The 26,183-nt window shown below is 53.3% G+C and overlaps 1 protein-coding gene across 2 annotated transcripts in view; it reads right to left on the bottom strand.

Moving 5' to 3' along the window:
• Window positions 1–26,183, bottom strand: part of FBN3 (fibrillin 3) — a 117,410-nt gene that overhangs the window by 11,200 nt on the left and 80,027 nt on the right. For both annotated transcript variants that reach the window (XM_072845814.1, XM_072845815.1), the window contains exons 18-53: window positions 25,549–25,674; window positions 25,044–25,169; window positions 23,850–23,969; window positions 22,914–23,051; window positions 22,783–22,833; window positions 21,385–21,510; window positions 20,569–20,796; window positions 20,296–20,421; window positions 19,796–19,924; window positions 15,139–15,264; window positions 14,683–14,808; window positions 14,189–14,311; window positions 13,762–13,887; window positions 13,494–13,619; window positions 12,923–13,045; window positions 12,036–12,158; window positions 11,534–11,659; window positions 10,976–11,098; window positions 10,420–10,542; window positions 9,634–9,795; window positions 9,044–9,112; window positions 8,618–8,743; window positions 8,180–8,305; window positions 7,517–7,666; window positions 7,065–7,136; window positions 5,852–5,977; window positions 5,250–5,375; window positions 4,604–4,729; window positions 4,249–4,365; window positions 3,290–3,418; window positions 2,526–2,645; window positions 2,029–2,154; window positions 1,788–1,940; window positions 1,215–1,280; window positions 799–924; window positions 433–552 (exon numbers count right to left, since the gene is read on the bottom strand). In XM_072845814.1, coding sequence (XP_072701915.1) covers window positions 433–552; window positions 799–924; window positions 1,215–1,280; window positions 1,788–1,940; window positions 2,029–2,154; window positions 2,526–2,645; window positions 3,290–3,418; window positions 4,249–4,365; window positions 4,604–4,729; window positions 5,250–5,375; window positions 5,852–5,977; window positions 7,065–7,136; window positions 7,517–7,666; window positions 8,180–8,305; window positions 8,618–8,743; window positions 9,044–9,112; window positions 9,634–9,795; window positions 10,420–10,542; window positions 10,976–11,098; window positions 11,534–11,659; window positions 12,036–12,158; window positions 12,923–13,045; window positions 13,494–13,619; window positions 13,762–13,887; window positions 14,189–14,311; window positions 14,683–14,808; window positions 15,139–15,264; window positions 19,796–19,924; window positions 20,296–20,421; window positions 20,569–20,796; window positions 21,385–21,510; window positions 22,783–22,833; window positions 22,914–23,051; window positions 23,850–23,969; window positions 25,044–25,169; window positions 25,549–25,674 — 4,455 coding nt within the window. The remainder of the gene's footprint in view (window positions 1–432; window positions 553–798; window positions 925–1,214; window positions 1,281–1,787; window positions 1,941–2,028; window positions 2,155–2,525; window positions 2,646–3,289; window positions 3,419–4,248; window positions 4,366–4,603; window positions 4,730–5,249; window positions 5,376–5,851; window positions 5,978–7,064; window positions 7,137–7,516; window positions 7,667–8,179; window positions 8,306–8,617; window positions 8,744–9,043; window positions 9,113–9,633; window positions 9,796–10,419; window positions 10,543–10,975; window positions 11,099–11,533; window positions 11,660–12,035; window positions 12,159–12,922; window positions 13,046–13,493; window positions 13,620–13,761; window positions 13,888–14,188; window positions 14,312–14,682; window positions 14,809–15,138; window positions 15,265–19,795; window positions 19,925–20,295; window positions 20,422–20,568; window positions 20,797–21,384; window positions 21,511–22,782; window positions 22,834–22,913; window positions 23,052–23,849; window positions 23,970–25,043; window positions 25,170–25,548; window positions 25,675–26,183) is intronic.

Here is a 26,183-nt window from a genome sequence, read left to right as displayed (position 1 = left end):
TGTGCTCTCAGCAGAGTCATCTGGGCAGTAACAGTGGTGGACCTCCCCAGGACAGACCCCCCCCCAACCCAGTGCATTCATCTCGTGAGAGCTTTGTTCCACCAAGGCTTCCTGTCATGGTCTTCGGTTGCAGAGGGACAGACACCTGGTGTCTCAGCAGCTTTGATGGGGACAGGGTCCTGGCTCGTTGGTCAGGCAGCTCCTGCATTTAGGCAGGTCTCCAGACCTCCTCCTGGGCTCCAGCCTCAGAGAAAGCTGAAGGGGACCAGCGCTGATGTACACACTCATGTGGAGATGAGCCCCAGCCAGCTTTTCTGCACTGTCCATTGGAGGCCGACCTGACTGCTGCTCACCCAGACAGTGACCCAGTGCGGTCACACACATGGCCCAGTATGCAATGGGGGTGAAGGGATTGCCCCACAGCAGCATTACCTTCGCATGTCATCATGGGACCTGGCTCAAAGCCCTCGTCACAGGCGCACTCGAAGCCTCCCACCACGTTGGTGCAGGTGCCGTTCCCACAAGGGTTGCCAATGGAGCACTCATCGGTATCTGGAGGAAGCCGGGACCACGTTAGGTGGATGAGTTAGATAGGAAAGGTGCAGGCTGGTCTCTTCTTGCAGCCAGAGCATTCAAACAAGCCCAGCGAAGCCAGGAGCCAGGGGTAAAAAGCAAAGGGGCAGGGGAGAAGCAAGTTCCTTCTCTACACACACACACACACACACACACACGCACATGTCCTCTGACATAAGGAGATAAAAGCAAGGGGGAGCAGGTGCTCCCCACGCAGACCCTTACCCACGCAGTTGACTCCTGTGTAGTCCAGGTTGTACCCGAAGGGGCACTCGCAGCGGAAGGACCCATCAGTGTTAATGCAGGCCCCATTTATGCAGACACCCAAGTTCTCTGAGCATTCGTTAACATCTAGAAGGGAAACCAAGGCAATGAAACCTCATGTAAGCACGTAGCCAGAAATATAACCCTGTCTTCTCAGGGCTGACCCTGCAATCCCAGATACTCCCTCTCCAGCGCTGGGGGCTGAGCCTTTGGTGAGCAGTCAGAGACCATGAGCTTGGGAGGGCACCCAGTCTTATGTCCCTCCCCTCCTGCCACTGGGATTCAACCCTACTCTCCAGATAGCCTAAGTCTGGTTGCTTCTAGGCAACCCCCCTTGAAAGAAACAAATTCCTTCTCATCCCTAGATCAGACCTTACCTTCTCGGGTGTCACCTGGGCCTGGGATGGCTCCATGGCCATATGGACACAGCTCCTGGAAGGCAACTGGAAGAAAGCAGAAAAGTGAGATATGCTTACAAGTGCTTCTACTCACAGAAGCTGAAATGTGTTTTGGAGGCTTCTAGAGCATGACTGAGAGCTTGACAGCTCACTGCCCATGGGAGGCCACAAAACCCCGGCTGGTTGGAAAACACCTGTGCTTGCCTTGGATCTGGAGGCACTGAGACGGTTTTGCCTTATCTAAAGCCCTGCAGAGAACTGAGAGCAGATCCAAAGCAGAAATAAGCCTGACTGTGGTTGCTGGAGACCCAGGGAATACTGCAGCCCAGTAAGGGCTACTAGGTTTCAAGGGCTACTAGGTTTCAAGGTTTCAAGTCTTCAGGTGGAGGAGCCCACTCTGCTGGACGGCTTGCATTGCTGGTTGTCTTGCCTAACCGGCACACCTTCCCCACACTCTGCGCACGTCAGACACACACGCAGCCATCTCTCCTGTGGAGCTAGGTCCCAGCACACCTACCAGACACCCGTGGAGCTAGGTCCCAGCACACCTACCGTTTCCTTCCTGCGGGCACAGCTCACAGGGGTCTCCCCAGCCTTCTCCTGGCATCTTGCTGCAGCAACACCGAGCCTTGGTGGTGTTGAAGGCCTTGGGGACAGAGCACTTTCCGTTGTCAAAGCGAGTGAAGCAGAAGCTCTGGCGTGTATCTGTAGGAGGACAGGGAAATGCACAGGTCATGGCAGACACATCCAGGATGGTTACGCTCCCCTCCCCACCGTGATGAGCTGCACTCACCAAAGCACCGTCGGCCGTTATCAGACAGCACAAAGCCTGGAGGGCAGACACACTGGAAGCTGCCAGGGGTATTGGTGCATGTCCCGAAAAGGCAGATGTTGGGCTCCTCTTCACACTCGTTGATATCTGGGAGCACCAGGGACAGACTACTTACAGAGCAGCCAAAGTTCACTCCTTTCCTCATTGCATTAAAACCAGCTGAAGCTGCGATGTCTGGGGAGCTCTGATGCCTGCAGGACATCACCCTGGCCCTAACCCTTAACCCAACCCCCAGGGCAAATGGGACAATGAAGAGGCCAGGGCACAGCAAAACCACCGAGCCACCTCTGTCATGGGAGCAGGCCTTGCCTTGCTCTGTGTCCAATTGCTTTCAAGAAGATATTTGGGGGTGGTGACACATGCCCCAGCCCACTCAGGAAGAATATGGTTGTTCTGAGAATAGTCCAAGGTGACCACATGCTGTGCTGGAAATGGAGGAGGCAGACAGCCAACATTACCGATGCAGTTGTCGTTCTGCACCTCGTACCCAGGGGGGCAGATACAGCGGAAGGAGCCCTCCAGGTTCTGGCAGGTGCCCGGGGAGCAGGTCCCAGGCAGGCTCACGCACTCGTTGATGTCTGCAGAGGAGGGGAAATAACCAGTGATGGTGCCTGTGCTCAGCTCGGAGGACCTGGGTGCAAGGTACTTTACTGCACCCAGGCCCTTCCTGCAGCTGCACCCTGCTTTGCCCAGAAGATGCAAGGGAAGCAGATAAGACGTTTTCCAGGATGCTCTGCCTTGTGTACCCTGGGAACACGGGCTCAGCCCTGCAGAACCTGGTGCTGCAGGAGGCAGAGTGGTGGACACAAGTAACCAGAGCACAATGTGCCTGTCTGCCCCCACAGCCGCTGCCTGCAGGATAGTTCCCAAGGCCTCCCTGGTACAACTCTGCATGCTTTAGGGGCATGGACAAGACAACATTTCTCCTTGCTGCCTGCAGGTCTCAGCACATGGAAGGGGACTGGCTTGACTGTTCCCTGCATTGCTGGAAGGGAGATGCAGGCATAGTGGGGCCCAGTCCAGCTTTCCATGGGCAGTCAAATGACCAGGCTTTGGCTCCAGAGGACTTGGGGCCTTGTGAGCGGTTCTGGAGAGTCCACTGCTCAGTTGCCTCTGATGGAACCAGCTCGGGGACCACATCTCATAGCACTGCACAGTGCCAGCCATGCCAACATACCGCTCACCCCACTGAGAAGGGCCAGCCTGCTGCCCAGACACTCACCTACACAGTTCTTCCCGTCAGGGGTCCGGTCATACCCCTCTTGGCACAGGCACTGGAAGGAGCCGATGCTGTTGATGCACTGGCCGTTTCGACACACCTGCCCCACCAGGGATGAACACTCATCAATGTCTGTGGGAGGGAAATGATAAACACAACGGGAAGAGATATGCACAGCATGTGAGTGTCAGTGTGCCACCTTAACCAGCCCTACGCCTCTGACACATACAACTGCCCCCACAGCCGCTGCCAGGTGACACCCAGAGCTGACCCCCTGTATGCCACTGTGTGACACCCCATGCCCCACAGCCGTTGCCACGTTGACCCCAGTCAGCTATCCATGTGGTCAGCTGTGCTGGTTTTGGCTGGGATAGAGTTAATTTTTTCCAGAGTAGCTAGGATGGGGCTGTGTTTGGGATTTGTGCTGGAAACAGTGTTGATCACACGGGGATGTTTTCGTCACTGCTGAGCAGTGCTGACACAGAGTCAAGGCCTTTTCTCTTCTCACCCCACCCCACCAGCGAGTGGGCTGGGGGTGCACAAGGAGTTGGGAGGGGACACGGCTGGGACAGCCGACCCCAGCTGCCCAAAGGGCTATTCCACACCATACGGCGTCATGCTCAGCGTATAAAGCTGGGGGAAGAAGGAAGGGGAGAACGTTTGGAGCGATGGCGTTTGTCTTCCCAAGTAACCATTACGCGTGATGGAGCCCTGCTGTCCTGGAGACGGCTGAACACCTGCCTGCCCATGGGAAGGAGTGAAGGATTCCTTGCTTTGCTTTGCTTGTGTGCACGGCTTTTGCTTTCCCTATTAAACTGTCTTTATCTCAGCCCACGAGTTTTCTCACTTTTACCCTTCCGATTCTCTCCCCCATCCCACCGGGGGGGAGTGAGTGAGCAGCTGGGTGGGGCTGAGTTGCCGGCTGGGGTTAAATCACGACATCAGGATTTCATGCAACTCACCCATGCAGTCGTTATTGTGTGTTAGCTCAAAGCCAGGGAAGCACAGGCAGTTGTAGGAGCCAACTGTGTTCTTGCAGGTCCCGTTTCCACAGGGCTGTCGGTCACACTCATCAATATCTGCAGAGAGAAGGTGACAGCTGATTCAGGGGCTGAGTGAGCTGAGAGCCACCGTCTTGGGTGTACAGACAGGGTCCAGGCAGCTGCACAACACCCCTGTGGCTTGCAGGGACAGCCTGGGACCACGAGGACACGGTGGCCCTTGGCTGTCCTTGGCACTACCCAGCAGGTGCTGGAGAGAGCTCATGTCCATCCTGATATCTGATTCACACGGCAGGGCTGTGGCAGTCACACTGACCCATGCACATGGTCTGCTCCCCCGTGGCCTTGAAGCCGTTGTGGCAGATGCAGACGTAGCTGCCCTCGGTGTCAACGCAGTCCCCATGGCTGCAGACATTGGGGATCTCCTGGCATTCGTTGCGACCTAGAACAAAGCAAAGTGGGCACTAGTGAGCAGAAGGGATGGACCAAATGGGGAAAAGCCGAGGCACTGGCCTTCTGCAGAGCCCTGCCTGCTGGTGGGAAGCTGTGTCTGTGAGCAGCAGCCCAGCAGAATGGGGTCTTGGTTTTCTGAGAGGTGGCTTCACAGAGAACAAGATTTATGCACTGCCATCTCTAAAAAAATTAAATTTAATTGGAGAAAATGGCCTGAGCTGCCAGACTAAAGCTGCACTTCACAGTGACCTTTTTTCATCCCTCAGGAGCCCAATCCCTGGGAACTGTTCCAAAAGCACGGCTATGCCATAATCACAGCACAGCCAGGTCATAGTCCCCAGGCTTGACAAAAGACCAGGAACCCATCCATGGGACTGGTGTGTCCTTCATCCTGTCCTTCCTTGGGTCCACACGTGGTGGTCTGCAAAACCATCTGAAGAGCCTAGGCAGGGGTGTCAGCGCCTCGCACACGTGTCTCTGGAATAGGTAGCAAAGAGCTCCCATCTTACCCACGCAGGCTCCGCTAGGCGACAGCTTGTATCCAGTTGAGCATTCGCACCTGTAACTGCCCGGGATGTTGATGCAGTCGGCGTTGCGCTGGCAGAGGTTCTCCCCGCTGCTGCATTCATCGATGTCTGTGGGAGGAGAGCAATGCAAACCCTGACTGTGCAGAATGCCAAGGGCTCACCAGGCACCATCATCCTGGTAGGGCTGGAGTGGCTCAGTGGAGTCAACTGAATTTTAACCCTTGATTGCTCCGACCAGGATCAATTTTCAACCTTTTTCTATTGTTTTGCAATAAAATAATGAATTTTAGTTACAACTCAAAACCTTTAAACAGTCACATTTGCAAACTTTTCCTAAAAAACCCCAAAAAAACAGAGGAGGGGAAAACCAGACAGGAACATGAATGAAAATCAGCAAATTTTGTCCAACCATTGATGCAGAAAATGATGATAATTTCAAGAAGGCTGAGAACATGTGGACTCTGTCCATGTCTGCTGACAGCCCTCACCCTGGTGCCCCATGAGCTGGGAAGATGCTAGTGCCACGCTGAGAACCCCCACCCTCCTGGGCACCCTTGGCAGCGTTGCCCTGGCTGCCCCGTTACCTTCGCAGATGAGCAGGATGTTGTTGTAGCTGAATCCAATGGGACACTCGCACCTGAAGCTGCCGATCTGATTGATGCAGACGCCGTTCGTGCAGATAGCAGGAATCTCACTGCACTCATCAATATCTGCGCACAGACATCATCTCTCAGCATCCCAGAAAGGCAGCAGGGAGGAAAGTATCCCCCGTAGCTGGGAGACTGCTGCCCTTGTTCATTCTAAAAAGACTAGCAGGAAAGGGCCACCAGACAAACAGTGGAGCAACTCTTGGAGGATTGATACTGGATCCTGCAGATCACGCCAGGCTAGAGCCGCTCTGCAGAGGTCCGGGTACACAACAGAGCCACACAAGACTCCAGGTCATAGGAGCCACGGGATTGCTGGTAGAGCAATCCCATCTGCACAGCAGATGTTGGGAGGGATCCTACCCAGGACATCCACCTCGTTTTGTCCGAGTGTGGCTCTGCAATAACATGGACACTCGCTCAGGCTCTGGGACCAAGCTGAAAATGGGAAATCCAGGGGGTCACTGAAATACTGAGGTGGCTCCAGGTCCCTGACTCTGTCACTGTGCCCAGCACAATCCCCTGCCAGCCCTGCACTGATACCCTCTGTTGCACTTTCTTCCTGGGAGAAGATGAACTCATCTCCCTCCTCTTCAGTCCCCTGGCTGGCACTGCCAACCAGGTGAAGCAATGGTTAACTAAGCTGTTTGGCTCTCAAACTGCCAGCAGGTCCATCTTTCAAGACTGCAAAACATCTGTAGACAGCCCACAAATCCCAGGACTTTCAACAGCTCCTGTGGCTTTCCATCTACCAAAACACAAACCTGAAACCTTGGCTCTCAGCGGTGCCCTGCTGCTGTAGGGCTGGTGCTGCTGGCAGTGTGAGCGCCAGGGCTATCATGGGTCTGGATCTACCTGGCCACCGGCTGCTGTCTTTGGTCACTGGCCACCTGTTTCTCCAGGTGGGACAGAAACCAAGGCAGAATCGCAAATGCAGGGAGGTCCTAGCAGCCCAGCCACTCAGGACATAGGCTTGAAGGCTTGGCCAGCTGCTTGCAGCCATGTCTGCCACCTCTTTTCCTTGTCTCTCCTCTGCTCAGGGCTTAATTTACTAAGGGAGGGGAAGGGAACAAGCTCACGAGCACCATGGGAAGAAAGCAGAGGGGCAGAGAGCAGACCTGGCTCGGCAGGGCATGGGGACTCTACTCACCGATCGGCTTTCCTGTGTGGATGTCGATGATAAACCCGGGGGCCTGGTTCCCACACAGGATCTGGTACTCGGCTGGAAGGGGAACACCAAGGTCATGGCCGTGCCCGGCAGGCAGAGTGGGGTGCAGCGAGGGACAAGGGGGAAAGGGCCAGCTATGGCTGGAGCCTGCCTGCACCCACGCCCAGCCTGTCCATGCAGCCCAGACCCACTGCCTGCCCACGTAGCCCAGACATCATCTCCTCTCCGCAGATACCGTCCCCAGTCCCCTGTGTCCTTCCAGCGCAATGCATGTCCCCACAGTGCTCACCCACAGGCACTACCTGCCAGACGCAATGCTCTCCCTTCTCCCCCCTCTATTTTGTTAGTGCCTGTGCCTCAATGTGCATGGGATCGCCGGAAAAGCGAGGGGACAGCCACAATATCAAGATGCCCTTCCAGAAAGATTGACTTACGGCTGGCTGGCGTGGGGCAGGGCTCGCATGGCTTGTTCCAGGCCTTGCCAATGTTGTAGGAGCAGCAGCACATCTTCTTGGTCATGTTGAAGGAGAGCTCGTTCTCACACGTGTCGTTGTAGTTGCGATAGCACACGCTCTTCCTCATGTCTGCAAAGGCAGCCCAGACAGCATCTTGTGCCAGCCCCAGGAGTGCGTGCTGCCAGCCCCAGGGCACTCAGTGCTGGGGATATGCTACCCTGTCCTGTCCTGGTGCTCAGGGACTGCAGGTGACACACAGGGAGCCCAGCAAAGTGGCTTCAGTGATGGGCTGAAGCCCTGCTCCAGTGAGAGCGTTGGGTCCTGCCCCGTAGCAAGCAGTGGCAATGCTCTGCTGGGTCTTTCACCTGGGTCTGGCACCAACGTGCCAGCTGCTCTCCCTATAACTGCTGGCAGGGCGAGCGTCAGCCCCTCTGGCACAGGCAATGTGCGCGGCGTAGGGGCAGGGATGCGGTGAGGCACTGGTGAACTCAGGCGTCCCGAGTCCCAGCCCTCGCTCCCAGCACTCCTGCTCCGTCCGCTCAGCCACGTTGCCCACACTGTGCTGCCCACAGCACAACCCAGGGGTCACGCACAGGCAGGGCACTGCCAGACCCCTTCCCGCAGGTTCAGACCATGCCGTACCCATGCAGTTATTTCCTCCGTTGACTTGCATGTACTCAGGGGGGCACACGCAGGTGTAGTTGCCAAGGGTGTTGTAGCAGGTCCCAGGGCCGCAGATTCCAATGTGAGCAGAGCACTCATCAATATCTGCCAAATAAAGGAGATTGGAGGTCAAAGCACTGGGCACAGGCAGAGAAGGGCTTGACATGGGGTTGGGGGTAGGCTTGGCACAAGGTATAGGTGGGCCTGGCACAGGGACTAGGCTGGCCTGGCACTGGGAAAGGGGACAGGGTTTGTGATGAGGATGGGAAGTCTGGAAGAGAAAGTGGAAGGGATTCTGCCAACCACTCCTAGGGCAGCCCAGACACATGCACAACTTTGTTGCACACACATGCATGCACACACGTGTGCCATACACACCAGACACACGGACAAGCACAGGCACCGTGGTGCAGCTACCTTCACAGATGCGTGTGTCCTCATTGAGGTAGTAGCCAAGGGGGCACTCACACTGGAAGCTGCCAAAAGTGTTCACGCAGTTGCCGCCCTGGCAGAGGCCCGGCAGCTCCTGGCACTCGTCGATATCTGAGGAGGGAGAGCAGCCGGGAGGTGTTCACTGCCTGCCAGACCAGCCCAGGCAGTGCCTTCACCCCGGGATCCCCGGCGGGTTCATCCCACCACCTCCAGCCCCCACTGGTGCCCGAGCGGCTCGGCCAGGTGGCTGGAGCACGTCCGAGGAGAGCACACACTTGCTGTTTAGGTGATGGTTGGGGCTTGGAGGGCACCCAGCCAGCCCAGAGCCATGGCAGACAGTGCCTACACAGGGCTGGGCTCCCCCAGCACCCAAGCCCCTGGTGAGGGGGCGTGGGGGCTGGGTCGGCTTACCTTCCAGGATGACAGTGATGGGGTTGGGCCGGAAGCCTTCTCCTCCAGGGCACAAGGTCTTGTACTCGGCTGCGGAAAAAGTCAGTCAGGGGGATCCTGAGCTGAGCGGGCTCCCATGAAACAGGAGGGGTAGGGAGAACCAGGAGAAACCCAGGAGAAATAGGCCATGAGGACGGTGACAGTGGTCCAGATGGAGCAGCCTGACTGCCGTCGCATGCCAAGCCAACTTAGCCGCCCTGTCTCTGCCTGCCCACCCTTGAATGGGGTTATTCCACGTCCACTGCCCTCCCCCAGCCCACCGGACTAGGAATGAAGGATCCCAACCCGGATCCCCCGGGCACAACCAGCCTGGTCTCCCCCACCCCACTTCACCCTGTCCTGGTCCACCTGTCTAGCCCTGCACTGACACAACAGGGTTGCCACCTTCTCCCTCAGCTTCCCTTGCTCCATCGTGGTGACAGTATATCCCGGACCCAGGACCCCCAGCCTGAGTTGAGAATCCATAGGGAAGCAGCCCTGTCTCTCTTCTCTGCTCTATGCTGCCCATGCGGCCCATGCCCACATTCACCCCAGACATTTTCCCAACTCACTCGTGTTGGCTGGAGGACAAAGCTCGCAGGGGTTGCCCCACGCACGACCCAGTGAGCAGCAGCAGGATGCCCGAGTGACCCCAACTCCAATTTCTGCGCTGCAGGAGATCCCCCCATCTCCTCGATCCTGGGTGTCCAGGAAGCAGTTCCCAACACGGGTATCTGCACAAAGACAGTAGTTGGTGAGCAAAGCCTCTCCAGTAAAGACTTGTGTGCACAGGAGGAATGAATGGCACTATTGCCTCAAGAAGCAGGGAGAGGGATAAGGCCCCAGTCCTTTCCCAGATGTCCACACTGTCAGCTACCTGTGTTGTAGTAAACCACATCCAGACTGTCCTTGCAGCTCATGACTTTGGGAACCCTTCAAGAATAAAGTGTGCCCAGCTTGTCTGGTAAAAGCCATGCTATATCATACAGAGGTCATAGCATGGTGGCCTGTCTTCAGGATGGCTAGGGAGCATGACCCAAATAACGCTATCAGGAACCCCGGGCCTTTCAAGAAACAAACACTTAAGAATAGCTCCAGAGCTGCCCAGGAATAACATTGCTTCAACCAGGAGAGCATCCACACTGGTGACACAAGGTGGGCCAGGCTTAAGAGGAGGTAGGTACTCTGCTGCTGCTGCAGGGTTAAGCCCATCATGGACAGCCAGGTATTTGGCAGGGCAGATAGTGGTCAGCCACCCCAGTCTCTGGTAGGGGCCAGTTCCAGCTATGTGAGACCAACAAGGAGGACCACCAAGGTCTTGGATGGAAGGTGTGCTCTCCACACAGGTCCCCACTCACCCACACAGCCCACACCAGTGGGGTTCAGCTCGAAGTCCTGTGGACAGTTGCACAGGTAGCTGCCAGGGGTGTTGACACACAAGCCGTTGATACAGTTCACAGGGTCTGCGCATTCATTGATGTCTGAAAGGATGGAAAGATGAAGACTGAAAAAAAAAAGACAAAGACTGCCACAGAAACCACAGCCCCAGCCCTAAGCTCTGTACTGTGTGTTCAGGGTGTATTTCCATGACCATGGTGTTTCTAAGGCTCTTGATGTGATGGCAGGCAAAACCTTTCCAGAATCAGACCTTGCTTTGTCCTACCTCACACCACCCTGCCCAGAGTCAGAAGAAAGGAGCAAAGCCACACCGAACTTTCCCTCCTGTCCACCGAAGGCCCACCCTCCAGCAGCATCGAGGCCTTGCTAAGAGCAAAGACACATCACCACATCACACAGAGACGCCTAATTGGCTTTAGGCTGCTAGTGCCGCTCCCTGTCATGGTTGGGGCAAGCTCACGCCAGCAGATCGCAGAGCAGTGATCCTCACCCAAAAGCCCTGTGAAAGTCCTATACCTGTGCAGTTGCCTCCACTCCTGTCCAGTTCATAGCCATCATCACAGGCACAGCGGAACATCCCAGGCAGGTTCTGGCAGGTCCCAAAGACACAAATATTCTGGAAGGTGCATTCATCAATGTCTGCAAAACAGGGAGAGCTGGGTACTCAGGATCTGTCAGAGTGAGGGCCAGGACAGGCCTCTCCTGCTCCCATCTCTAAGCAGAGCCACAGCCCAGCTGTGGGTAACCCATCTCAGGATGGTTCTAGTGCCATGGGGTACCATCTCCTGGGTGAGCAGGACCAGGCATGCTGTGTGTATGCCCTCTCCCCTCACCCCTGTTTTGCTGATTGTCCACATCTTGCATGGATCCTTGGCTTAGCCCAGCCTCTCTGTAGGCTGGGGACAAACTCCTGTAAGTGCAAGAGCTGGCACGTCAGGAGCCTTGCACCACCAGGTGATGGTGGGTCTTGCTTAGTAATGGATGAGGTGGTGACAGTACAGTGGAGAGACCAAGGCCAGAAAGGAGGTGGACACTGGATCTCCTGGAGCAACAGTCAAAACTCTGGGCACTTACCCTGGCAGGCCTTGCTGTCCTCAGTGGGATTGAAGCCCATCTCACACTCACAGCGGTAACCCCCGGGTGCATTGAGACACTGTCCATTCTCACACAGGTTCACATTGTCCGCACACTCGTCCACATCTAGAGAGAGTCAAGCATGAGACTGACATGGTGTCCACCCGAAGATGGGCGCTTCTCTCAGCTTGCCCAGAAAATTCCCACAAGCTTCTTCCCACCCCTCTGCTGGGAGGCTGTGAGGAGGGGGCTGCAATGCTTCTCATTGCCTTGATCCTCCCCAAACACCTGCTGAGAAGAAGGTGGATCTCTGCTGAAGGTATCTGGGCAGGCTGTGGTGCAGGGCAGGCTGCAGTGGCTTTTGGGGGACATCTGGTTTGGGGAACCCCAGACACAAGCAGCCAGGTGCTGAGCCAGGCTGGTGGTTAAGAAGGGGTGACTCCATGTCCCAGCAGGATGCCCAAGCCATGTTTCTGCTGCCAATTGAGTCTACGGGCCTCACCTGAGCAGGAGAAGCCATCCCCGTTGAAGCCTTCTCGGCAGGCACAGCGGTAGGAGCCCGGTGTGTTGACGCAGTTGGCATTCAGGTTGCACTTGTGCTCTTCAGTTGCACACTCGTCCAGATCTGGGCAGGGAGAACACCCTTGTCAGTGTTTTGCCTCTGCCCTTTCCTCTAAGCCTGGGCAGCTAGCGTAGGGCCCAGGGGGAGCACGCAAACGGCCCAGGAGACTGCAGCATCCAGGCACTTGGAGCACTCATGAGGCTCCAACACATCTCTGTGAGCCTCTACAGCCATGAGATGCTCCCCTGGCAGTGCTGACACAGATGATAGCAGTGAGACACTTTCACACACGCTACCCACGTTCCCAGTACCTCCCCAGTTCAGACACACCTATCCATACACATACCCTTACATCCCTTCATACACACCACACGCATGCCAGTAAGTCCCTGCACTCATATACACACACCATACACACCCCAACACATCCCTACACCCCCCCCACACCCGTGTCTCCCTGCGTACATACCACACCGTGCCCCAACACATCACCACACAGCCACATCGCCAATCTGACAATGACATTCATCCACACTCATCTCAATACCATGCCCGCACACTCCACATCCCACAAATACACGTCCTCACTCCCACATTCATGGCTTCACAGACGCGGTTGCAGAGCCTGACAGTGCAACACCCATATACTCACACCTACAGTACCCCTCTGTCACACACCCACATCTTTTCACAATTCCATAAATCCTCATGCAGGGCTCCTGGGGCTCAAGAGCCTTTTAAGTGCAGGTGCCAGCTCAGCCCAGCCTTCACAGGTGCCCGCAAGGCACCCGGACACAGGAACATCCTCTCCTGGGATGAGAACTCACCATTGCACTTCAGTCCATCTCCAAGCCAGCCTGTGCGACACTTGCATTTGAAGCTCCCGGGCACGTTGATGCAGGAGGCGTGCATGTCGCAGTTGTGAGCCCCGATCTCACATTCATCAATGTCTGCAGGAAGGAAGGACATCAGAGCTGACACAGCTCAGCTCCTCCAGGAGAGGAGGGGGCAGCCGGGTGCAATCCTGCTAACGGGTCTGGGTACCAACGGCTCCTGGGAGTCTGAACCCCAGGGGATGGGAACAAGGTGCTTTGGGGAACAGGCTGCCTGGAGTGGTACCCTTGAGCTGAAGAGCTGATCTGTGCTCACCCCTGGAAGATGAAGACAAAAGGAAGGGCAGGCCCCTGGCTTGGCTATAAACTAGGAAAGTGTCAGTTCCTGCCTGCAGCCTCCCTGCCTTCTCTGCCCGCCCAGGAGGGGCTCCCAGCACACAACCACATCCCTAGGTGTCCACAGCATCCCCCAGTACAGGGATGGTGTTCTCTCCATGGCAGCTGCAGGAGGTGTTTGTGAGGGCTCCCACCAGCACCCCTAGCTCCAGGCCTGGTGAGTTCCCACCTGTGCAGCCTGTGGTTCCCTTCTTGACAAAGTAGCCCAGCTGGCAGTGACAGATGAAGGAGCCCTTCGTGTTTTCACACTCGCCGTGCAGGCAGATGTTAGGGTTGAGATCACATTCATTCACATCTGCAGGAGAAAAAGGACTTGCTTGGAACACCACAAGAACCATGACGTGACTCTGGGGCAACCCCCTGTATCCCTTCCTCCGTCCAGCAGCAGCCTTGTGGTGCAGTGCTGGCACGCGCCCAGGGCACAGCCTTGTCCTCACCAATACAGGTCTTCATGTCCAGGGATGCCATGAAGCCGTCGAAGCAGAGGCAGCGGTACTCCCCAGGGATGTTAGTGCACTGCCCACCATCACAGATGTCTGGGTTATCCTCACATTCATCAATATCTAGAGAGAGGAGACCATTGCCAAAGTAAAGATGTTCGAGTCAGCGAAAGGGTAATCGTGGGAGCAGGAGGGAGTCACAGGAGGGGCTTTGCTCCAGATCAGATAGTTACAGGACTCTGGAGCCTGTAGTGAGGGGCTGGACATTGCAGTGCAAAGCAAAAACATCTGTCCAGCGAAATCACCTCTCCGGAAGTGACTTAAAAATGAGACCCCCTCACCCTGAAGCCAACACTATGGCTGACTGGCAATGGACACAGAGGTCCCTGGGGCAGCACCTACGAGAGCCAAGCTGGCTGCTCACCTGCACATGATCTCTTGTCTGGCATCAATGCGTAGCCTTCACTGCAGCTGCATTCATAGCTGCCCTCCGAGTTGGAGCAGTGCGTGTCACAGCCGCCGTTGGTTATGGTGCACTCATCAATGTCTGGGGGAGAAGGGAGAGGTCAGGCAGCTGCTTGGGTCACGGGCTGGGACACGTGCCTTGCAGCAGAGCTGCTCAGACACAGTGCCAGTAACAGACAAGGTGGGAGAGGTGCTGAAGAGGAAACAAAGCTCCCCCAGCCAGAAGAAAGCACCTCTTGCCTTCTCTGCTAACCACTTGGAGCTCACAGTAGTTTCACAGCTGATGACAGCCCCTTACCAGTAGCGTCAATCTGGCTGTAGCTCAGCCAGGAGGCTCCCCCCTTGCCTTACCCTCAGACACCCCACTGAGCATCATAAGAGGTATGAGGCCAGGAGGGTTCTGCATGCGTACTGGGGTCTTGGCACGGCTATTTGGTAAAGGGGAGCACTCACCGACACAGCCCTGCCTGTCCAGCGTGGCCTGGAAGCCCGAATCACACGCGCACTGGTAGGTACCAATGACGTTGACGCAGCGTCCGTTGCGACACAGGTTGTCACTAAGGGAGCATTCGTTGATATCTGCGTTGGGAAGAACAGTTTGAACAGCCAGCCATGCTGATGCCATGTTGAGCATCATTTGGTACCCATCCCTGCGTACCGCCCACCTACTGCTGTCTCCAAACAGAATTTGTCATCGCCCCATCGCTCAGTCTTCAGTGAACAGCAGGTAGAACAACAGACATCACAAATGCAATGGAACCCTGGGAGTGACCTCAGTCCCTCCTGGCTGAGCGTGTTCTACCCACATATGGGATTGGAAGGAGAGATTCATGTGCCCAGCATGAATCCAAGTCTCTATCATTTATCATGAACAGCCTCTGGTCATAGCATAGCTTTCCATCATCTCACCTATGCAAGTGTTCCCTTCAGAAGTCAGCTCGTGTCCAGGGGGGCAGATGCATTCAAAGCTGCCATCTGTGTTCATGCAGATCCCACCTCGGCACAGCAGTGGGTCCCGCTCACACTCGTTGATATCTGCAGAGAATGACATGAAATGTGGTGGATTGTCCCCTTCAGCTGGGTTTTCCAGATAATGGGGTGGTGCTGGTGCCACGCAGCACAGTCCCATCACCAGAGACTTATCCCAAAACAGAGGGACATCACAAAATTAACAGGACAGCAAATCCAGGGCCTGGGTGAGTCCAGTGGACTTATGGCTGAAGTGTGCGTTTTGGGAAATCGCAACTCTTGCTTTGACCTCAGTAAAACGTAAAGTGTAACATCAGGAGGAAAGAAGTGATTAGCTTTGTGAAGATTAGCCAGCAAGGACTAGAAGGAGAGTTCCTAGCTCGCATCCCACCTATCTTAGTACATTTTCACAAGTCCCATCAGCAGAGGGAGAGTTCCTCAGAAAATGTGTAGTTTGTTTGATAGAATAACAGACAGGCTTTCTTGGTAACAGCCTTCAGAGTAGTTCCAGTATCACACGCAGGGCTAGGAAATAGTCTGTACATTTCTGAAAAAATCACATATGGACAAAGGGATTGAATTTACTAGGAACTGGAGAAATTCCTGAAATAGATTAAACTGCTGTGGAAGAGATGTGATCCAGCCAGAGATGAAACCAGGCTGCTGCCATTAAAAATGGGGGGGGGAGGGGAAGCAATAGAAAAGTTTATAAATGCCAGACTAAAAAACCCAAACAAGGAAAACAACTGGAATGGTGCACTGGTGATGGTTGGAAACAAAAACCAACAGAAGGAGGAGATGAAGCACTGCAAGTATCAAAACTAGGAAGCCTTGTTATCGATTCATTATCCATGGCCCCTGGAGAAAGCTCTTGGTGATCTTCTATGGTATTGTACTTTGTGATACTTGTGGTGTTTCACAGTGCAAGTTATGCTCTTTGGAAGGGCAAGTGCTGGATGAATCTGATCCTCTAACTTTGGAAACAGGATTCTGAGAATGAGGTTCTCTATTTTGGTCCCAGAATAGATTCAAGAGATTTGCATTCTTGCATGTCCCTAGAATTGACTCAAGATGTCCTGCACTGACAGTAAGAGAGGAAAAAAAGGGAAGCCTCCCTGGAACTGCTCAGAGGATTCATCTGTCCACAGCTGTACTCTGAGAAACGTGCATTCAGAGTACAAAGCCATTGGGTGTAACATAAATGAACTGAGGGAGCTGGAAAAAAATGCCCCCAAGAATCCCTTAGTGACAGCAGACAAAGGGAGTGATATCAGATGTATTTAAAGAACCCATTTTCTTCTCATATGTTTATTTTTCTGATTCTAACCTTGTAATTAAGAATGGAATCTTTCGCCTTACTTGAATGAAACACTCTGCTGAGATTTTCAGCTTATCTACAGCTAAAGTGAACTGGAATACATCTGACAACGGGGGTGACGGGCCCCTATCAAACAGTCCCACAGGACCCATGCCTCCGGTTCTCCATGGTGGGAGACTGTTCCTAATGAACTGCAGGATGTAGGTTCAGTGCTGATGTTGTTTGTTGCCAGGGGCTGGCAAGAATTCCTCCCTCATGAGGCTGAAGCCAAGTTCTTTTGCCAAACGCAGGCGGGAAGAAGTTAATCCTTGACCACGGGAAATGTCATAAGTGTCACAACACCCTTTGGGGTGAAATGACTTAATCCCCTGTCACCTAGAAAAAAGGATAAGGTGGAATTGTGCAGATAATAGTGAGCATTAAAAAAAAAAGAACAATGAAACACAACATCCTTATATAATGATATCAGAAATCTCATTACTGAAAGAAGTTAGCAGGCCACCAGTGGGGACTGTGACATTCTCAGTATCTCAGAAATGGAGGAGGAGAAGAAGGAAGGTGATCAGTGTGAGCTGTGGTAACCCACACTACAAATTATATGGAAAAGACAGAAAACCCTGCCAGTGGCAGGGCGGTGATATATTTTAAAGAACCCAGAGAATCAAATATGAAAAATAAACAAATGGTATCGAATCATGCCACAGATTGATGTGGTTTGAAAGTCCAAGCCAAAGCAGAAAGAGCAGAATATTAAGACTAGGTCAGTCAGACAAGTTAGTCTGGCTAGACAGACGAGAAGAGGAACATGGTATGCCAGGAATTAGAGGACAGCAACAGTCTGGCTGACTTGTTGGAGGCGAACTGAGGTACTGAGGTCATTGATGGGATTTTTTAAGCTACAAGCAAGAATTATTAAATTGAAAACAGATGAGAAACTGACAGAATAAAAACAAGCATTGGCCAGATGGGAGGAGCTGTAAAGAATTGTCTGAGGATAAAGGACGATTAAATGGGCAGGTGAAAGGGAGCCCTTACAGTTGCAACTGGAAATAGAGTAGGGTAGAAGAATGCAGATGGTCTATCAGAACTTCTCATGAAGGACTTGATCTGTTCAAATGTTTGGGGAACTGGACAGGGGCCTGATTAGTGGTTGAAGCTGGTATGAAATTGCTGCAGATTCAAATCCCAAGGAAAGGTGCAGAAACAGCAACAGGTGATTACATATCACATGTAAGTGAGACCAGGTTGAGAGTCATTTTAGAAAAGATTCAGTGGAAAGCAGCCCAAGAAAAACTGGATGAATCAGCAAGATTCAGAACTAGAAGAGACACAAGTTATCAAATGGTGAACCTCTTCCTGAGCAAGGTATGAGATAGATACCTCCATGTTCTCATGCCAACGGAGCACATGGCTGTAGGACATGCAATGACAGTGGGAGGCCAAGCAGTGCTATAAAGACCAAAGCTTGATATGTGTCCTAATATAGGAGTGGAAATAATAGGTCTACTAACCTCAGCAGTGATCTAATGATGATGTAACTGACAGCTACTTGCAAGGAACATATATTATGTAGAAAAGGGACCAAGTTAAATGTAACTGGATTAAAATGACTGATGTGGTATGTGAGACAGCATTTCGGGCAGGTAGATGTACCAGGTTAAGAAGATAACTGTGGTGGCATGGACAGGGTACTACACTAAAAGATCTACAAGTTGAGAAACATTCTGCAATGGTGTTTGAAAATACATGGCTTAATGCAAGGGTTGAACATATGATATTAATAATGTCTGGAGATGGGTGTATGTTTAGAGTGTGAATATGTAAATAATCAGTGGCAGAATAAATAATAGATGGGTAACACAAGGCTGAAAAGAAGTAGAAGGAGATGACGTCACACAAAGGAAACAGCCAAGTGTGCATGAGAACTGGAGCTCACAGCCGTTGAGTTCAAGCTGCTGGCCTGGCAGAGCTCCACTGTGTACTAGCCAATCCCCAGTATAAAGGTTGCCGTCTCCCTATGTAGCAGGAATGAAAATACCAGGCATGGATCCCGTCCCAGCTCAGTGGCAATGCCAGGCTCAAGCTTCAGCTGCTGGTGGCTGAAACAAGAGGAAAGGTTAGTGGCCAAGGTGTGGTGCAAGGGAAGGTCCAAGTGAAGGAAGAGTACAAAATGAAGAAGACGGAACATTGTACAAGTACCTGAACAAGTACAAGATGAAAAAGGAAATACAAGGCCTTAGTCTTATGTAAAAAAAGGAAGGCAACATTGCACTGGGATTGCAGGGAAAAGCCCTTTGGGTATAGCAAGTAGGAAAGGGATGGGAATGAACTTGAGAAAAGCTGGTTGGTGGCCCCATGGACTCCCAGCGTGGGCTCCCCTGTGGGCTCCTACAGCTCAGGTAACGGTGGCCAGGAGGTGGCAGTGCAGAACCAACCAAGTGCCATGAGTGTCATGGCAGGAAGAGCCCAGGATGCTCTCCTGGGCCTGGCACTATCCCCAGAGTCCTCCCTGATGCTGGCCTGGGCTGTCATTCTCCTTCCCCAGCTCATGGGGCACCACCAGCCCACAGGCTCTGGTCTCTGGTCCAGGACGTCCTCATAAATAGAGGTTTCTGAGGGAAGGCTCCCAGTTTTGGCCCCAAGTCTGGCAACGTTTTCACGGTCTGTCCTTGCTCTGCATGGTACAGAGGCCTGGGGCACTGCTAGCAGAGACAGCATGGGGCCTGTCACTGATGGACTACTGGCCCATGTAAGGCACAGCATCCACGCAGGAGGCAGAGGCTCCTTCTCTGGAGGGGTCTGGGGCTCACGCCAAGCCTTGCTGGGGACATGGCCTCTCCCTTTATATCCTCCAGCTTAGAGGGCCTGGGCTGTGTCTCCTGAACCCCTGACTTTGCTTTGCATAGGCGTTGCTGTCCTCCCAGGGTTACATCTATGGTGCTCTCAGCTACACACACAGCATTCTTCTCTCTACACGCGCTGACCTTCAGTCCAGCTCAGCCTTTACAAACAAAGCAAGGCAGAAGACTCACTACCCTGGGGAGAGCGGAGGCTGCCAGGGTTCTCCGCAGCATGAGGACTCCCACAACTCCCCCAGAGGACAATGAAGAGATTTGGCTTGATACCAGGGAACAGAAAGCCAGACAGACAGGTAGCAGGACAGCCAGACACAGAGAGAGCAGCTTGGCACGAAGCCCTTTGTCAGATCTGGCACCAGCTACTTTCTTCCCTGTTGCAAAAGAGTAAGGGTGCTGCCCTGCCCCGGAGACAAGTCCTTACCCATGCAGTTCTTCATCATCATGAAGCCACTCTCGTAGCCTTCGAAGCACTCACACTCGAAGCTGCCCGGCGTGTTGACGCAGGTGCCATGGCCACACAGGTCTGGTGAGATGCGGCACTCATCGATATCTGTGGGGATGAAGGCCAGCTAGTGGAGGCAGGACAGACTACAAGCACCACTACAGCTGGCACTGGGCTGCCTGTACTGCACATCAAATTCAATGAACAAGGACTGGCAAGTCTGACCCAGCAGACCAAGGAACTCCTCTTCCTGAAGGGAGAGACAGCAATTAAGCTTTCTCTCTGGTGCAGGACTGATCCTTCTTCCCATGAGCAGGAGGAGCCTTCTCCTCATGGTCCTGCCCTTGGCTTCTCAGCTTGTCCCTAAGATAACTGCCATGACTCCTCTGGATACCACCATCATACTAAGCATCCCACAAGGCAGGCAAGGCAGCAAGATAGGCGAGAGTGGTCCAGAGGGGGGTCTACTCTTCCCTTACCTGTGCAGTTCCTTTCCTCAGCATCCAAAGCAAAGCCGTTGCCACAGAGACACCTGAAGCTGCCAATGGTGTTTCGACAGGTCCCATGAGTGCACAGGCCAGAGAAGACCTTACATTCATTCACATCTGTGGGTGAAGGCAGAACAGTAGTGTTTCAGGGAGGGCATGTCTGCAATCAACCTAGGGTCCCAGGGCAGGCAGCAGGTTCCTTGGGCTGTAGCTGAGATGGGCTGAGCACAGCCCATCATCAGCAGCTCCCCTCTTTCTTCTCACCTTTGTAGAAGGGCCTTCCTGAAAGCACGTCTCCTCGGTTGGCAAAGCCAGGTCCTCTCGGGCAGATGGCCTTGTACTCGCTGGAGCCGATCTTGGGACATTCTTCACAATCGATGCCCCAGGCTGAGCCCACAGAACAGCAGCACATGTCGATCCGGTACTTGCCTGGCAGAGGCTCCGTGCACTCATCTTCATCCCACTTCATGTAGCACTGTTCCACACGCACGTCTGGTGAGAGAACAGAGCTGAGCCCTTGCCTGCAGCACCCAACCTCTGGTAAAACCAGAGATATCATTTTCTGTGACATAGTTAGCAAGGTTCCTGGAACAGCTTTGGCTGGGGCATCCTCCAAACAACGCCCAGGTATGGGCCGTTCGGATGAGACCACCTTGTTTGGGATGCTATGAGAGATGTCATAGTATGGACATGGCCAGCCTGTGATTGTTGGCAACAGGGCCAGAGAATGGACCCTCCGTGGTGTAGTTAGTAGTACAGATGGCCCTTAAGAAGGGCAAAAGTTTGTCACTGTGTGCCCTGAAAGCAGCCAGGAGTTGCTTTAGGGCTGCTGGGCCGTGTCATTAATCAGTTAGGTTACCTGTTTGGCTACCCCTGAAGTCCACCCAAGGAGGATGACTGCATGACTGGCTAGACCTGGGAACATGAAGTTATGGCAGCCTTGCCTTGGTTAGGCTGCTGGATTTGACATTCCATCACTCAGTTCCCAAGACTGCTGCACGTGGTTGGTAGGGGGTGATTGGACCTCTGTAGAGAGGGCTGAACAGAGGCCAGGGTCTCGGTGAGATGAGGTGTCCTTACCCACACACGTCCTAGCAGTGCCGTCAAGGGTCAGTCCTTCTGGACACTCGCACCGAAAGGAGCCAGCCGTGTTCACACAGCGTCCGTTTGGGCAGACGCCAGGGAAGACCTCGCACTCATTCACATCTGTTGGCACAAAAGCAAGAGACAGGCATGAGAGTGGCACATGGCCAAGCCCAGTATGGCCTTGAGGGGCTCCTGGAGGAGGTGGAAGGAGCCCAGATCTGCCCACCAGACTAAAACTGGCAACTTGTCGCAATGAAAAACACATGCTCCATGCACAGCCACAGCCATGCCCAGACACTTTTGCAAGGAGGCTGCATTACAAAGCCTTGTCAGAGACAGACAGGCAGACAGGGTGGTCCTGTTGCACATGTCCATAGTTGGCACAGCACTGACAGAGTGGCACCAGGACTCACAAACATGAGTACTGCTGATGGAGCAGCTAAACCTGGAAACCCATTTCCAGGCACATCAATGACAAGAAAATCATCAGTAGTAGTCAGCATGGATTGACCAAGGGGAAGTCATGCTTGATGAGCATGATGAAATTCTATGATGCAACGACTGGCCTAGTAGACGGAGGAAGAGTGGCGGATATTGTCTACCTAGCCTTCAGTAAGGCCTTTGACACTGTCTCCCATACGATCCTCATAGACAAGCTGTTGATGCATGGGCTGGACGAGCAGACAGTGAGGTAGATTGAAAACTGGCGTGGTGAGAGAGTGGTGTTCAGTGGCATAAAGTCTAGTTGGAGGCCAGCAACTAGTGGTGTACTCCAGGGGTCAATACTGTGTCTGATCCTGTTTAACATCTTCATTCGTTGTCTGGATGATGGGGTAAAGCGTGTCTTCAGTAAATTGCTGATGATACAAAACTGGGAGGAGTGGCTGATACATCAGAAGGTCATGCTGCCATCCAGAGGGACCTTGGCAGGCTGGAGAATGGGCTGCCAGGAACCTCATGCAGTTCAACAAGGAGAAGTGCAAAGTCCTGCACCTGGGGAGGATCAACCCCATGTACCAATATATGCTAGGGGTCACCCAGCTGGAAAGCAGCTTGGCAGAAAAGGACCAAGCTGCAAAGGTCCTGGTGGACACCAAGTTGAACATGAATCATCAAAGTGCCCTTGCTGCAAAGAAGGCTAATGATATCCTGGGCTGCATTAGGAGGAGTGTTGCCAGCAAGTCAAGGGAGGTGATCCTTCCCCTCTGCTCAGCACTGGTGAGGCCAAACCTGGAGTACCGTGTCCAGTTCTGGGCTCCTCAGTACAAGAGAGAGATGGACATACTGGAGAGAGTCCAACAAAGGGCCAGACTCAAAGATGCAGGATAGCAACAAATAAACAATGACCATGTTCCCGATAAAAAAAGTCTTCTGCATCCTGCAGCACTTTACCTTCACACGTGACCCCCTTCATCCTAGCATATCCCCGGGGACAGGCAGTATCTGCAAGAAAACAGAGGAACGTCACCAGAGAAACAGGCTGCATCCTGCCTTCCTGACCTCTGTGCCAAGCAGAGCCTTACCGATCTCACAGCGCTCACAGGGGCTGCCCCACGCTGCCCCCAGCGTAGCACAGCACTCCGATTTCAGCGTGGCCCCGTTGATGTTCACCTCGCAACGCCCATCCTGGATGTTCAGCCAGCATGTCCCTTTCATGCTGTCTGTAGGGGCAAAGACAAGGCGTGAGTGAAGAGCTGGTCCTTGGTGGAGGTTCCCAGCTTTGTGGCAGCCAGGCTGCCACGAAAAGCAGCTAGGAGAAACTATCCCTGAGCTGCAATGTGACTCTTGCTCTCCGGTGTCGCATTATCTTTTAGGCTGTGGGGCCAAGCACTTGGCAGCATGGACACAAGCTGTGCTGGTCCTCAGAGCCCTGTCCCACTGCTGTGCTGTGGAGCAGCATTTCTGTGCTCTCCGATACAACTGCTATTGCATCAGTTCTGTGTCCTCCCTTTTCCTAGTCCCAGCCTGCTCCTCTTCTGGGTAGAAATAGTCCCTTATCTCCAGCTGCCCCAGTGATGCCTTGCAAGGCCCTGTCCATCTAAGAGTGGGAAGTGGGTACCTTCTTATCACCTTGATGAGAAGGGATCTACTTCATCTTGATGTGCCTTAATGTCAGCACACTAAAAACCCATCTGGTGAATGAGAACCCACCATCCTGATGCCCTGCAGTATCCCCTGGGACCCCATGTCTGTGCTTCGTCTTGCAGCAGCACAGTTGGGGATTTCTGTGTCTGCCACACGCTGCTCAGAGCACGGCCTGAAGTTGCAGCTTTTCAGGCTCCCTGGATGCCTGAGAGATGTTAATTGTTGACAACAACCAAAGAAACACCAGGTGAGAAAGAGAGGCCTCAAAGGATCCCCATCCCTAAGGCAGGAGCATGGGACTTGCTTCAGATGAACCAGGGGTGCTGATGGGCACTGCTGATATCAGAGCTGCCTCTAGAAGGCCACATCCTTACCCACGCAGATGGTGCCACTGGGGTCCAGCTTGCTGCCTGGGGAGCACTCGCAAGCAAAGGAGCCAGCATTGTTCCTGCAGACACCGTTCACACAAGGGTTAGAGGTGCACTCATTGATATCTGTGGGAAGAAAGGGACTGTCACTGTAGTGAGTGCCATGGGACCCAGTTTTCTGGGCCAGACACTGGGGAAGAGGAGAAGCAAAGCACATGAAGAAAGGAGTTTTTCAACTGTTCAGAGGATCACCAGTCCAGGCCATAGGAGTCACAGAATCACAGAATCATATAGGTTGGAAAAGACCTTTAAGATCATTGAGTCCAACCATAAACCGAACACTACCAAGCCCACCACTACACCATGTCCATAAGCACCTCATCCAAACGGCTTTTAAATACTTCCAGGGATGGGGACTCAACCACTTCCCTGGGCAGCCTGTTCCAATGCTCGATAACCCTTTCAGTGAAGTAGAATTTCCTAATATCCAGTCTAAACCTCCCCTGCATGTACAACTCAAGTACGCACCATCTGAAGGGGGACGGGCACTGACAGCAGACACTATGAAATCAGTGAGCTTCAGGATTGAGGGAATGGATGGATTGAGGGTGGTTGGTGCAGCTACTGAGGAATGATGGACTCGCTTGCTCAGGGCTGCTCCTGGCTAAGATGGGAGCAGCCACAGTGCTGAATATGGCCTTCATGTACCTGTCTGAATGAGATGTGAGGCTACATAGGCCATTTTTCACCTTCTTTACAGAAAATATTTTTTTTTCTCTAAACAGACACTTATGTGCAAAGTGCCAGTTCTCAAATGTTTGAGGACTTTGTGGTCAGGAAACAATTTCCCCCGCTCCAAATTGTAAGCTTTCAATCAAGTCCCCAAAACTTGCAATTTTGGTCAGGTTTTAGCTAAAATTTTGGGGGCCTAGAGGAAATTGTTCTGGTTTTCAGTCACTGAAAAGCCCAGATGTTCTGGGTTTGGATGTCCACTATTTTGAATGAAGTGTGAAATTTCCCCCTAGGAAAAAAAAAACAAACCCACAAACCCAAAGCCTGGACCTGCTCCAGTTCAAACCACTGCGGTCAAAAGGGAACCAAAGACACGTTAGACCTTGAGCTCCCTTTCAGGCAGGACTTCAGGCCATAGCTCTTTACATCTTAAGAAGATGTTCTCCGTTGCCTTCAGAGTCACGTTACCTTCACAGGTATCTGTCTCCGTCCTGAAGACAAAGCCCTTGGGGCAGGTGCAGGTGTAGCTGCCGGGTGTGTTGCGGCACAGTCCATTGTCACACAGCAAACGATTGACAGTGCATTCATCCACATCTGTGGGCAGAGAGATGGAGTTTCTGAGCTACAACACTAGCGTCCACTCTTCTACTCTGCCAGCCCTGCAGAGCTCTGGCAGCCTGAGAGGCACGGAAATGCAGTACCGTCCTCAAAGCAATACAATGCGGAAAGTATGTTAAATCATGTATGTGTTGTTTCTCGCATAGCACCTTGTGCTCTTCCACGTGGACAAGGTGGCCCTGAATGGGGACAGTGCTCGAGGGCATCAGCTGCTGTATCACCTCAGGCTCCTGTGCAGCTGGAGGTCTGCATCTGGCTCCCAGCCTCGTACGCTGAACGCAGGCCACCCTCTCCCCACCAGCACCGAGCTCCTGGTTCCCTATGCCACACCGAGCTTGCGCTGCCCCGAACTCACCCACACAGTTCTTGCCCGTGGGATCTGACTCGTAGCCCAGGTTGCAGATACAGCGGTAGCTTCCACGCAGGTTCTCGCACATGCCGTTGGGGCAGATGTCTGGGTTGAGGGCACATTCATTGATGTCTGCACAGAAAAAGAAGTCAAATTAGATGGACCATGGCAAATGCAAATACAGAAAACTTCCACTCCCTAATTCTTCATTGCTCCTTGGTGTCAATAGCCAGCTGGGGCACTCCTCTGCAAAAATCCCTCCTTCCTGTCCTACCTACACTCCTGGTTTGACCCAGTAGGCCCTGGGGAGCCTTGTTCCTCTCCTCTTGGTACTGTGGAGCTGGGCATCTTTGTCCTGGGGGATACACAGCTGATCTAGCATAGGGCTCTGAGCTCAGGAGGAGAGAACTGGTTGAGATAAGCCCAGACTCAGTTCCATATGAAGGGCTCTCAGGTCCTTCTGTTAGGTTCCTGAGTCTCCTTACAGTATCTCTAATCCCAGGTACTCAGGTCAGACCATTTAATTAACATTCCTACTGGAAAAGGTGGGAGGAAGAAGCTGTTTGTAAGGTGCTGTGAGCAGGATGCTGGGGCCAGCTGGGGTAAGGACAGAGCATGATGGACAACCTGCCTGTGCCTAC

Source organism: Ciconia boyciana, chromosome 24 (assembly GCF_034638445.1).
Source record: "Ciconia boyciana chromosome 24, ASM3463844v1, whole genome shotgun sequence".
NCBI classification, from domain to species: Eukaryota; Metazoa; Chordata; class Aves; order Ciconiiformes; family Ciconiidae; genus Ciconia; species Ciconia boyciana.
Note: the sequence above shows the minus strand (reverse complement) of the source record. Positions and strands in the feature narration are given on the sequence as shown.